Source organism: Mustela erminea, chromosome 15 (genome assembly GCF_009829155.1).
Source record: "Mustela erminea isolate mMusErm1 chromosome 15, mMusErm1.Pri, whole genome shotgun sequence".
Classification (NCBI taxonomy): Eukaryota; Metazoa; Chordata; class Mammalia; order Carnivora; family Mustelidae; genus Mustela; species Mustela erminea.
Genome location: NC_045628.1, coordinates 53,402,844 through 53,415,638, shown reverse-complemented (window position 1 = coordinate 53,415,638; position 12,795 = coordinate 53,402,844). Strand labels below are relative to the sequence as shown.

General features: G+C 35.5%; 1 protein-coding gene across 2 annotated transcripts in view; it reads left to right on the top strand.

Annotated features, from left to right (window-relative positions):
* The window catches only part of VWA8 (von Willebrand factor A domain containing 8), a 322,073-nt gene that overhangs the window by 22,564 nt on the left and 286,714 nt on the right, over positions 1 to 12,795 (top strand). Inside the window, exon 1 of one of the 2 annotated variants that reach the window (XM_032315221.1) lies at positions 6,860 to 6,997. The exons of the other annotated variant lie outside the window; for it this stretch is intronic. Within the exon in view, the coding sequence (XP_032171112.1) occupies positions 6,949 to 6,997 (49 nt within the window). The 5' untranslated portion in view covers positions 6,860 to 6,948. Of the gene's footprint in view, positions 1 to 6,859; positions 6,998 to 12,795 lie in introns of those variants that run through there. 2 annotated transcript variants of the gene reach the window in all.

The following is a 12,795-nucleotide window of genomic DNA, read 5'->3' as shown; positions in this document are numbered from 1 at the left end:
ACCTATGGCGGATTTCTTCCTCCTCCTACCATTCTGCCCGGGATGTACATGCTGTGCATCTCTTCTTTCCTTGAAAATGCTCATTACTCTCTAGAATTTAGTTCGCTCAGGTTTCTTTGAATTCTTAGCTGTATGGTAGGTTTTAAGAAACTGTGATTTTTACAGATTAACTGCCTTGTTCTCATTGTTAGGTTGAAAGTAAAATTCTCTTCAATTCTCTTCTTCCTAACTAGAAGTGGGATTCAGGAGCATTTATTTCTAGTGTTCATTATTTAATGGTTATGCCTAATCATATTATTGTAATTGATAGGTAATCTTTTCTGGGGGTGAGACTAGGGACTTAAATCTTTAATAAGTTGTTATATTTACCTAGAGAAACTTAACAAAGTAGATTTAGAACACCTTACATGATGATTGAAAACACTCATTTTTTTCCTGATTTCTGGACTTTATTTTTTTATTACGAATGTAGCTAACTTTTATAATGAACTTTGGAAGTGAGGAATAATATCCACTCTTGATAGACAGTAGGAAAACCATTATACATAGTTTGTGTTCTGTATGGAAGCGTCTATTTGGAAGGAAAAGAATATGTTTGAGATTTTGTATGTACTATTTCCTAGATATGGATTTCCCTTCCTTCCTTCTCCTCATCTTCCTCCTCCTCTGCCTCCTTCTATTTCTGTAGTCATTTAACTGCTCTGATTTTCTTGCCAGTGTAGAAACAATCATTTCAACCTTATGGATATATTTTAAGGATTGAATCAGATAGCCTGTGTAAAATGAATAGGATAATGCCTGGGACGTAGTGCTCAATAAATAAGAGTCCCTGACACAACCATTTACTCAGTCTCCTGATTCTGTTCCTTCTTACTTCCCATTGCCCTTATAACACTGAGGGCTGCTATGATTCCGCTTAAAAGATATGTTAAAAACATTTTTGTCTTCATTCAGTCTTACTTTTAAAAAATGAATCTGGAGGGGCACTTGGGTGGCTCAAGTTGGTTAAGTGACAACTTTTGATTTTGGCTCAGGTCGTGATCTCAGCGTTGTGAGACTGAGCCCCACGTCAGGCTCCATGTTGGGCATACAGCCTACTTGGCAGTGTTCCTCTCCCTTTCTCCTGCTTTCTGTCTCTCTAAAAAATAAAGAATGAATCTGGAATCTTCTCTAGATTTGATTTTGAATTTGTCCATAGTTAGGTTGTTTCTAGGATCACACATGGTGGCAGTAGGCTCTTCAAAAAAGCTTCAATCTTCTTTCAAAGATAAAACTTTGAAACAATATGTTTTTATAGTGTTAAAAACACTGTGGTTTTTTTATATTGTTATATATTTTTTAATATAGTTTTATATATAGTTTTTATATAGTGTTAAAAACATAGTGTGTTAAAAACACACTATGTGTTTATAGTGTGGAAGGAATGTTGTCCTTTCAAGCTTTACCTAGACATGAATCATGGTCATTGCTTGGCTGCTGCCAGCAGGGGATAGCACTCTTCTTCCCTTTTAACAACTAAGATGGCACTGTGTCTCTCCTATTGAGGGTCTGCTAAAATATTTTATCATAGCTATAGATGCTTAATCATTTGGGAACTGGGGATCTTATTAAGTGAGAGAATGTATAATAAGACTATACCAGCTTTAAGGATTCAAGGGATTCTAGTAACAATATCAATTTTAAGACTTACAAACATATGCTTTGAATGAATATATTTTCATATTTTGCAAATGACTGGCGGGGAGGCAATTTAGCAGTAGTTGGCTTAGATCAAGTTCCATGTGTAAAAGGTATCTGTTTTTAAATATAGAAAGACCCAAATATTTTGTTGCCAAAAAAACCCAGAAAAGCAAACAAAGAAAAACCCTCAACATATTCTGTTTTCAAAGAATTTTTTAAAATTTATTTTTTTGACAGAGAGAGAGAGAGAAAGAGAGAGCGCTCACAAGTGGGCAGAGAGGCAGGCAGAGGGAGAGGGGGAAGCAGGTTCCCCACCGAGCAGAGAGCCTGATGCGAGGCTTGATCCCAGGACCCTGAGACCATGACCTGAACTGAAGGCAGAGGCTTAACCCACTGAGCCACCCAGGTGCCCCAACATTTTCTGTTTTAACATACTTTGAATTTCTGTTGCTGTTTTCAGAAATCTTTTATGCAATTAAAAATTTTCATTTCTTTTATGTTTAGGTGTTAGTAGCTTACCCTTTGTAATTTATCAGAAAAGAGTTTATATTGAAAGCAGTTGGATGGTGTATAGGCTTTGGTTTTCTTTTTCTGTGCTTGTCATCCATTCATCATTGTTCCCACCATATTCATAATAATATAAGTATCCTTAGGTATATTATTGTTTGTGTATCAAAATAATAGTGCCAGTGTTATACCCAGTAGTAAATTAACATTGTCTCTACTAGTCTTTTGTATGAGGAGCTGCACCCTTTTGTAGGGGAAAGACTATTGGGAGTTTGGTTAACCTGAAATAGGAAAAGTGGCTGAGCTAATAAGTAAACCAAAATCTCACATAGCCACATAAGTATTACATGGTTGCTATGTATTAATTGGGGTAGATATATTTATTGATTAGTAAAACATGTTTTGGAGCATCTACTTCCTATATTAGGGTCAAATATTGTATTCTTTCAACTACTTCTCCCTCTCTCAGGGACTGTTTCCAAGATAGAAAAATCATAGCTGTTTGGCTTTACTCTTGCTATTAGATGACTGATTGGAGATTATGGGTTTTGGTTTTGAGAGAAACTAGAGAAACTAGATAGTTACCCCCTCCTCTTTTGGAGTTACTTTTTAAAATATTTTAAAATATTTTGAAAATAGTGTTTTGTTGAATGAAGTTTTGATACCCTGTGGCTTTCCCACCCATATTTATGCTTCAGTTTAGCTCTTTGCTTTTGCATATTTAACATTTTAAAATGAAACATAAATGACAGATTTTTGTTAAGGAAAGGAATTTTAGCAATTACCATCCTCTCTGAAACTCATTTCATAACCAGGAAAGTAGGACCATAAGAAAGAGGTCAGAAGACTAATTAATTAGTAGCAAAGCCCAGATTTCCTGACTTCAGATTGATTTTTTTTTTTTTTTAATGGTCTGTCCCAGTATTTCTGGCTACTTTAGAGTAAGTCTGGGAATGAAAAGAAAACTGGTATGTTAGGTAACTCTTTTGGAACTTAAGAGCGTAGTAACAATTGAAAATATTGAAATAGTTGAGGCATGGTGGTGCTATTTTATTTCTGTCCTTTCCAGGGTTATTCAGAGCACTGAAAATCAATTGTTGTCTTTTAGTAATTAGGAAATAAAAATCACAGTGTTGAGACATGAACCCTCATATTTAACACCTAATTTAATGGAAGTGGTAGAAATCCTGTTAGCCAACAGAGATGCTATAGACTGGGAATATTCTCAAGTGGAAGTCCAAAATTCAGTTTAAAACCACATGAAAGTGGTATTATGTCATGAAAATAAAATTTCTTAATTCTTTGACCATTTGACTAAGATAATGAATGCTTGAATCTTATAGTCGGTTGTCAGCTTCTCATTTGAATAGTGTTTGACGCAGCATTTACCCCAGTGCCGGCCACATAACAGACAGAGGAGTTGGACTGTTCTTCAGTTTTTTATTATCTAGGTCTTGTCACCTCCTGCCTTAACCATTGTTAACTCCCACTTATCATCTTAGTTCCTAGTCTCTCCCCTGCTAGTGTTGAAGTGAGTAATTGAAGATTTTTGCCTTTTTGAATGAAAAGCGCATCTCAAGGCTTAGATGAAATTGCCAACTGGTGAAAAGGGGTTCCTTCATGTTTTTGTTCTCGGAGTTAAACTATATTATATCAAGCTGATATTTCTTCCAGCGTTTGCCTTACAAGGTGATGCTCCAGGGTAGCAGGTTTCAATAGATGACTTTAAAGTCGACTTCAGAGTTATATTTCTGCTTCCTTACATCATTTCCTTGTTGCAGTCTGTGAACCAATTATATGTGAGGTCATTTAAGGTTTGCTGGACACATGGAGCTCATATCCAAGCAATTAGGGCCCACAAATGTTTTCTGTAAGAATTACAACATTGTGCTTTAAAAGTGGTGATTTTTGGCATAATAAGTGTGAAATAGTGTGAAAGGTTTTGAGGGGGGAGGAGGGGGTGTTTGTAAATAATTTCAAGAGGTTTGAGAAATTCTTCAACATGTAAACGACAGAATAGCATGGAAAACTGTAATTTTTTTGGTCTGTGGATAATATCGAACAATCACTGCAGGTACTTGGCAGTTTCAATGAATGAGTGGCAAAGCTTACACAAAAGTCCTCCAGGAAGGTGTTATCTAAGATCCACTTACAGAATAGAGACAGAGCTTCAATAATCTGAGGAGCAAAGCCTCCCATCCTGAAGATTTCCCGTATCTTCAATAGTTAACTAATTGCTACTCATTACATGAGAACTTACTTGGAGAAAAGGATTTCATTTAAAATTTCTTAAGCTAGAATAGAGCCCTCAAAGGGAAGAGTCCCATCAACCTTTAAAGCCCTGTGACTTGGCCTGAAGTCTCCTCCAGAGTCTCACAGCAATCTTTATTCAGTGCCTAAATTTTTTTTAGTGTTCTTTCTCCCAGGCACCATGCTAAAGACAACTTAACGTTTCTTGGATCATTTTGTTGCTTTTTATTTTCCGTTGATGCTTTCTGCAACTTTCATTGCAGATGTACAATTTTTGAACTATGTAATATTAAATAGGCTTCTTTGGATCTGTGTGGTCATTTAACCACTATGGATGACATTATTTGAATGAGAAAATGAATCGAAGTAGTAAACCCCTAAGTTAAAAGTCACATTTTAATGGATATCTGACACATATGATAGAGGATTAATACCCTTAATATACAAATATATCTCAGAAATTGCTAAGAAACACTGTATCATCTGGTAGAAAATAGGCAAAGGATTTAAATAGCCATGCCACAGGAGAGGGAATCCAAATGGGTATGTTCTAAACCTCTTTAATAGTTAGAGAGATACAAATTATATAATTATATAAGAGCCAAAATTTAAAAGTATAGTAGGGTGCCTGGATGGCTCAGTCGGTTGTGTGGGACTCTTGCTCAGGTCACGATCTCACAGGGTGTGGGATCAAGTCTTATGTGGGGCTCCATGCTCAATAGGGGAGTCTGCTTGAAGATTCTCTCCCTCTGCCCACACATGCATGCGTGCATTCTCTCTCTCTCTCTCTCTCAAATAAATAAATCTAAAAAACCAAAAAGTATGATAATGTCCAGTACCTACATTGACATAGCTCGTGGAAGTGTGCGTCGATATAGCTTCTTTGGAAAGTAATAAGGTAGTAGCTATTAAAATTAAGAAAATAGGGGCACCTAGGTGACAGTCTTAAGTGTCTTCAGCTCAGGTCATGATCTCAGGGTCCTGGGCTCCAGCCCCACGTCAGGCTCCCTGCTCAGTGGGGAGTCTGCTTCTCCTTCTCCCTCTGCCCCTTCCTCCCACTCATGCTCTCTCTCTCTCTCAAATAAATAAATAAAATCTTTAAGAAAATAAAATAAAAAAATATATATCTTTGATGTAGTAGTTTCTTTGTCAGTTATGTTCATTAAGGAAAAAATCAGTTTGTAAAAGATATTTGTACACAATATGTATTTCAGCATTTTGGTGTTACATAGTAACAAAAACAAGAAGCAATGAATGTATCAGTAAAGGAATAGTTGAATAAATAATTGTTTACCCATGTTATGGACTTCTGCACTGCTAAAAAATAATGTTAGATTTATATCTGTGGATCTTGAGGGTGTCCATGCCATATTGTTAAGCAAAAATTGCAGACTAAAAAAAAGAGTTTTCGGACTTTGGGGTAGTGTATAAAGTCTGATACAATTTTTTTTTTTTTTTTTTAGCAACTTGAATACTTTCACAGGTATGTCAGATGTCCTTCTGTACACAGAAAAGTATGGAAGGCTAAACTCCAAGTTTTTAATTTTAAGTTTTTTTGAGGGCATTGGGTTAGGAGTGAGGCTGTGAATGGACGGGGTCAAGAGAGATCATTTTTCTTTTTACATTTTTGGATTTTTTTCCTTTGTTACAGTAAGCATGTGTTAGATTATAACTTTAAAAATAGCTGATAAAACCCTTATGTTTAAAGTGAAACTTCCTAAAGAATACATCTATTATAACTGCTTTCTCTGTGAACCTGAGTTATAAAAATAAAATGTTCATGCTTTGTGTTTAAAGAACTCAGATTCATCTGACAGGACCTAAAAATTCTTGGTTCTTCTGAGATGTGTTCATAAGTAAAAGTCATTCCTTTGGTTTAATTTTGTGGTTTTGGTTGGTATAGTCTTGTCATAAATATGACCAGCTACCCTAAGGCCAACAAAAATATCTTCAGTAGATTATCACAATGTAACAGTATGTTATGGATGATAAAAACTTTATAAGAAGCTGAGTCGCAGATTGAATTTTGGGTGTTAAATTGTGATAAATTGATTTGTCAAATATTCTAATAGATATTACCTGTCATATTACTGCTTTCCCTGTGTACCAGTTATTCTCTACTTCCAGAAAGGCTGTTGTTACTTTGCAATGTGGTTTTTCAAACTGTATAACTTTTTGTTCCTATTACAAAAATAAAACATGATGAATACAAAAAACTTGGGATACTGAAATCCTGAAAAACAAAAGGATAAAACTGAAATCATATGTAAGTCTAATTATAACCACTGTTAACATCTTAATGTGTTATTCAAATCTTTTAAGAAAAATGTTGCCAAGTATAATTTACATATAATGATTTTCACATATTTCAATGTACAGTTTCATAGTTGTTTTTCTTTTCAGTTTCATAAGTTTTGATATATCAAAACTTATGAAAGTTGAAACATCATTAGTCAAATATTGGTCAAATAAATTCATCACCACTGAAAGTGTACTCAAACCCCTTTGTAAATGTCCCCTGGTTCCTCCATTTTCTGGGAATCACTGATCTGCTTTGTAGGTATGGTTGTATTTTCTGGAATTTTATACAAATGGAATCATATATATTAAAATATATTTATTATATAAATATATTTATTATCTATAAATATATATTTGTATGTTCACTTTTATTTATATATTTATATATTAATATGTATTATTATATATAATTTTTTTCTTACAGGCATTTTATATTATATGATTTCTGTCACTTAGCATAATTTTGAGATTCTTTCATGTTGCATGTCTCAATAGTTCATCAGTTTTTATTGCTGAGTAATTAGTTTGCCTGTTCATTCATTCATCTGTTGGTGGACATCACTGTTACTGTTTTGAGGCTCTTTAAATGAAGGTGCTGAACATGAATGAACATTCGTGTGTAAGTCTTTATAGGGACATAATACTTTCTTTTTTCGTGTGTAAATGCCTGAGTGGAATGGTATATCACATAGTAGATATTTAACTTTTCAGGAAACTGCCATTCTCTTTTCCCAAGTAGTTGTTTCATTTTCCATTTCTACCAGCAGTGTATAAGAGTTCCAGTTTCTCTGCCTTCTTGCTAGCTCTTGGTATGGTCAGTGTTTTTAATTTCAGCCATTCTAATAGGTATATAGTGGTATTTCCTAGTGATTTTAATTTGCATTTCCTAGTGATTTTAATATGCACTTCCTAGTGACTAATGATGGTGAACATTTATTTATGTGCTTATTTGCCATCTGTATATCTTTGATGAAGTGTCCACATCTTTTGTCCACTTTTTTATTAGGGCGTTTGTGTTCTTTTGAGTCTTGAGGGTTGTTTTTTTTTTTTTTTTGGATTTAGTTATTTGACAGAGAGAGAGAGCAAGGAAGCACAAGCTGCCAAGGGAGAGGGAGAAGGAGGTTCGACCTGGGGCTTGATCCCAGGACTCTGGGATCATGACCTGAGCTGAAGGCAGATTCTTAACAGACCGAGCCACTCACGCACCCAAGTTTTGAGATTTCTTCATACATTCTGGATATAAGAAAATTACCAGATAAAAGATTTATAAATATTTTCATTCAGTTGGCAACTTGTCCTTTAATTTTTTAAATTATGACTTTTGAAGAGCAGCCATTTTGAATTTTAGTGAAATCCAATTTATCAGTTTTTACTTTTATGGATTGTGGTTTTTTGTGTCATACCTAAGAAATCTTTGTCTGATGGAAGATTACAAAGATTTTTTTCTTGTTTTTCTCCCAAATCTTTTCACAGTTGTATACATAGTTTATATTTAGGTCTATTATCCATGTTAAGTTAATTTTTACATAATGGTGTGAGTCAGAGGTCATTTTATATAGGGTGTGGGTCAAAGTTCATGTTTTGCATATGGATATCTAATTGTTTCAGTACTGTTTGTTGAAAAGACTATCCTTTCTCCACTGACTTGCCTTTATACCTTTGTCAGAAATTGTGAGTCTGTTTCTAGACTGTTCTAGTGATCTCTATCTTTTTTTTTTTTTTAAAGATTTTATTTATTTATTTGACAGAGAGAAATCACAAGTAGATGGAGAGGCAGGCAGAGAGAGAGAGAGAGGGAAGCAGGCTCTCTGCTGAGCAGGGAGCCCGATGTGGGACTCGATCCCAGGACTCTGAGATCATGACCTGAGCCGAAGGCAGCGGCTTAACCCACTGAGCCACCCAGGCGCCCTAGTGATCTCTATCTTAACACCATAGTCTCACTGTCTTGATTGCTAAAGTATTACAGTAAATCTTGAAATCAGGTAATGTTAATTAGTTTTCCATCTTTGTTCTTTTACAAAGATGTTTTGACTATTCTGGGTCCATTGGACCTTTATGATTTTAGAATCAGCTTATCAGTTTCCACAAAAAAAGCCTACTGGGATTTTGATTGGGATTGCGTTGAATCTGTAGATTCAATATCTTAATAATATTGAGTTTTGCAACCCATAAACAAGGTGTATCTCTCCATTCATTTAGATCTTTAATTTCTCTCAGTGTTTTTTTTTTTTTTTTCCTCTTTGAGAGAGAGGGATGGGGGTGGGTTGGGGAGGGGGGCAGAGGGAGAGAGAGAACCTTAAGCAGGCTCCAAGCCCAGTAGAGAGCCAGAGTCAGGGCTCTATCCCAGGACCCTGAGATCATGACCTGAGCTGAAATCAAGAGTTGCGTGCTTAAACGACTGATCCACTTAGAGGTACCCCTTTTGTTTTTTTCAGTGTATAAGTTTTGTGTACATTGTCAGTCATCATTCAAGTATTTCATATTTTTGATGTTATTACTATAAATGGTGTTGTTTTTTTAATTTCAACATAGAAATACAATTGATTTTTGTATATTGACGTTGTATCTTGGCACCTTGCTAAACTCGCTTATTAATTCTAGAGCTTGTTTTGTAGATTTTATCACAGTTCTGGTATAAACAGTCTTGTTATATATAAATAAAGGTAATACTGCTTCTTTTTAATTGGGTGGGGCTTTTTCTTTGTTTGTTTTTCCCTTACTGTTTTTGCTAGTACCTCCAGTAAATGTTGAATAGCAGTGATGAGAACAGAGAATTTGTCTTATTTCTGATTTTGGGGGCAAGCATTCTACCTTTCACCCTGAAGTATGTTAGGCATAGATTTTTCATATATGTTGTTTATCAAGTTGAGGAAGTTTTCTCCCATTTGTGGATTGCAATCAGGAAGTGATATTCCATTTTGTCAGGTGTTCTTTGACATGATAATGTGTTTTTTCTTTTTTAGCTTGTTAACATGGTGAATTAATCGATTTTTTAAAATTAACATATAATGTATTATTAGCCCCAGGGGTACAGGTCTGTGAATTGCCAGGAATTAATTGATTTTTAAATGTTAAGCTAACTTTGCATTTCTGGAATAAATCCTACTTGGTTATAATGTGTTGTTGTTTTTACATATTATTGGTTTCAGTTTGAGAGAATTTTGTTTAGAATTTTTGTGTCTATATTTATGAAGGATATTGATCTGTAGTTTTCTTTTGGTCCTAGATCCAGGTGCTATAACAAAGCATCATAGCTTGGGTGGCTTATGAAAAACCTGAAACATATTTCCCACAATTCTGGGAGCAGGAAGTCTGGGATGAGGGCACCAGTATGATCGGGTTCTGAAAAGGCCCTCTCCTGGGTTGTGGACCGCTGACTTCTTGTATCTATACATGGCAGAAAGAGTGGAGAGACAGAGCAAGCTCCGGTGTCTTTTCTTCTAAAGGTTCTAATCCCATTCGTGAGTGCTCCTAATCACCTCCCAAAGGCCCCACCTCCTAATACCATCACATTGAGAGTTAGGATTTCAACATGTGCATTTTAGAGGAACATATTCAGTCTATAGCACTTTCCTTGTGATGTCTTTGTCAGATTTTAGTTTTCAGACAGTGCTGGTCTCATAGAATGAATTGGGGAGTATTTCTTCCTTTTCCAGTTTTCTGAATGAATTTGTATAAAACTAGCTTTTTTTCCTTAAATGTTGGTAGACTTCATCTTGAAGGTATGTTGGCCTGGAGTTTTCTTCATGGGAAGGTTTTTAATTAATTCAATTTCTTTGTTAGATATAGTTATTGAAGTTACCTTTTCTTGTGTTAGCTAAGGAACAGCTGACCTTTTTTTTTTTTTTTTTAAAGAGAGATTGAGTGTGAGTGGGTGGGACAAGGGGAGGGGCAGAGGGAGAGAAGAGAGAATCTCAGGCCGGCTCCATGCTCAGTGCCGAGCTTGAGTGGGGCTAGATCCCATGACTGCAAGACCATGACCTGAGCTGAAACCAGGAGTTAGACGCTTAACTGACTGAACCACCAGGTGCCCCAAGAACAGCTGACTTTTTAAAGGAATTCGTCGTTCAAGGAATTTGTCCATTTTTTCCAAGTTGTGGAGTGTGTTGTCATAAAAATTTTCACACTAATTCTCCATTTAATATCTGAAGTATCTGTACTTCATGTCAACCCCTATCTCATATTCCTGACCTGACTTTGGTAATCTGTGTCTTCTCTTTTAACATATATTGTATTTGCTTCAGGGGTACAGGTCTGTGAATTATCAGTCTTACACAATTCACAGCACTCACCATAGCACTTACCCTCCCCAATGTGCATCACCCAGCCACCCTCTCCTTCCCACCCTGCCTCCTCTCTAGCAACCGTCAGTTTGTTTCCTGAGGTTGAGTCTCTTATTACGATTTATCTCTCTCTCTGATTTCATCTCATTTCCTTTTCCCCTCCCTTCCTCTATGATCCTCTGTCTCGTTTCTCAAATTACTCATAGTGAGTGAGAGATTTCACTCATTAGTGAAATCATATGGTAATTGTCTTTCTCTGATTGACTTATTTTGCTTAGCATAAACCCTCTAGTTCCATCCACGTCATTGCAAATGGCACGATTTCATTTCTTTGATGGCGCATAATATTGTGTGTGTGTGTGTGTGTGTGTGTGTGTGTGTGTGTATCACATCTTCTTTATCGATTCTTCTGTTGTTGGATTTCTAGGCTCTTTCCATAGCTTGGCTATTTTGGGCATTGCTGCTCTAAACATTGGGGTACATGTGTCCCTTCGGATCATTACATTTGTATCTTTAGGGTAAATACCCAGTAGTGCAATGCTGGGCTGTAAGTTAGCTCTATTTTCAACTTTTTGAGGAACCTCCATACTGTTTTCTCTTCTCTCTTTCCTAATCAGTCTCTCCTGATTTGTCAACTTTATTGATTTCTCAAAAAATAAACTTTTGGTTTCATTAATTTTTAAAAATTATTTTGTTTTCAATTTCATTGATTTAAGCTCTGATCAGTATAAATTTCATTTCTCTGGGTTTCACTTGCTCTTCCTTCTTTAGTATCTTAAGGCAGAATCTGAGCCCATTAATTTGAAATCCTTCCTTTTTCTCCACACTGGCCTTTAGTGCTATAAAATTTCCCCTAAGTACTCCCTTAGTGGCATGCCATAAATTTGGCTACATTGTATTTTTACTTTCATTTGTTCCAGTGTGCTTGGCAATTTCCCTTTTGATTTCATCTTTGACCCATGTGGTATTTACAAGTGTACTGTTTAGTTTCTGAATATTTGGAGATTTTCCAAAGATTTTTTTTTTAATTTTTTTTTTTAGATTATTTATTTATTTATTTATTTGACAGACAGAGATCACAAGTAGGCAGAGAGGGAGGCAGAGAGAGAGGGGGAAGCAGGCTCCCCGCTGAGCAAAGAGCCTGATGCAGGGCTCGATCCCAGGACCCTGAGATCATGACCTGAGCCAAAGGCAGAGGCCCAACCTACTGAGCCACCCAGGTGCCCCCAAAGATCTTTTTATTATTAATTTGCAATATAATTTAATTTTGGTCCGAGAATATACTTTGTGTGAGTCAGATCTTATAAATGTACCCAGTGTTTTTAAAAATGACTGTACTTACCTGCATCATTCAAGAAAATATTCGCTATGTACTATTTTGTGACCATTTTCACAAAGCATTATATTATAAAAATTTTCCTGTCTCAAGGGTTTTCTAAAACTTGATTTTAAAAAAAAGTAACTTAGGTTTTTTTTGTAGGAATAGTACATTTATGTGTTTCAGAAACTGAAACAATATAAAAAAATGCACACTGAGAAATCATAGTTTCACCTGTTTCTATTTACATTATTTGCAACATTATTAGTTGCAGGGGTATCTTTTCTGTATTTCTCTATGCAAATACAAGAAAAAACATGCATATATATACTCTTGTTCCAATATCTCTACACAAAAAATAAACAGCTTGACCCTTAATCATTGTATGTGGATATGCTTCCATTTATTTAATGTATATTGATGTGTTTTTCCTGTTTTAAGAAAAACTAAATGGCT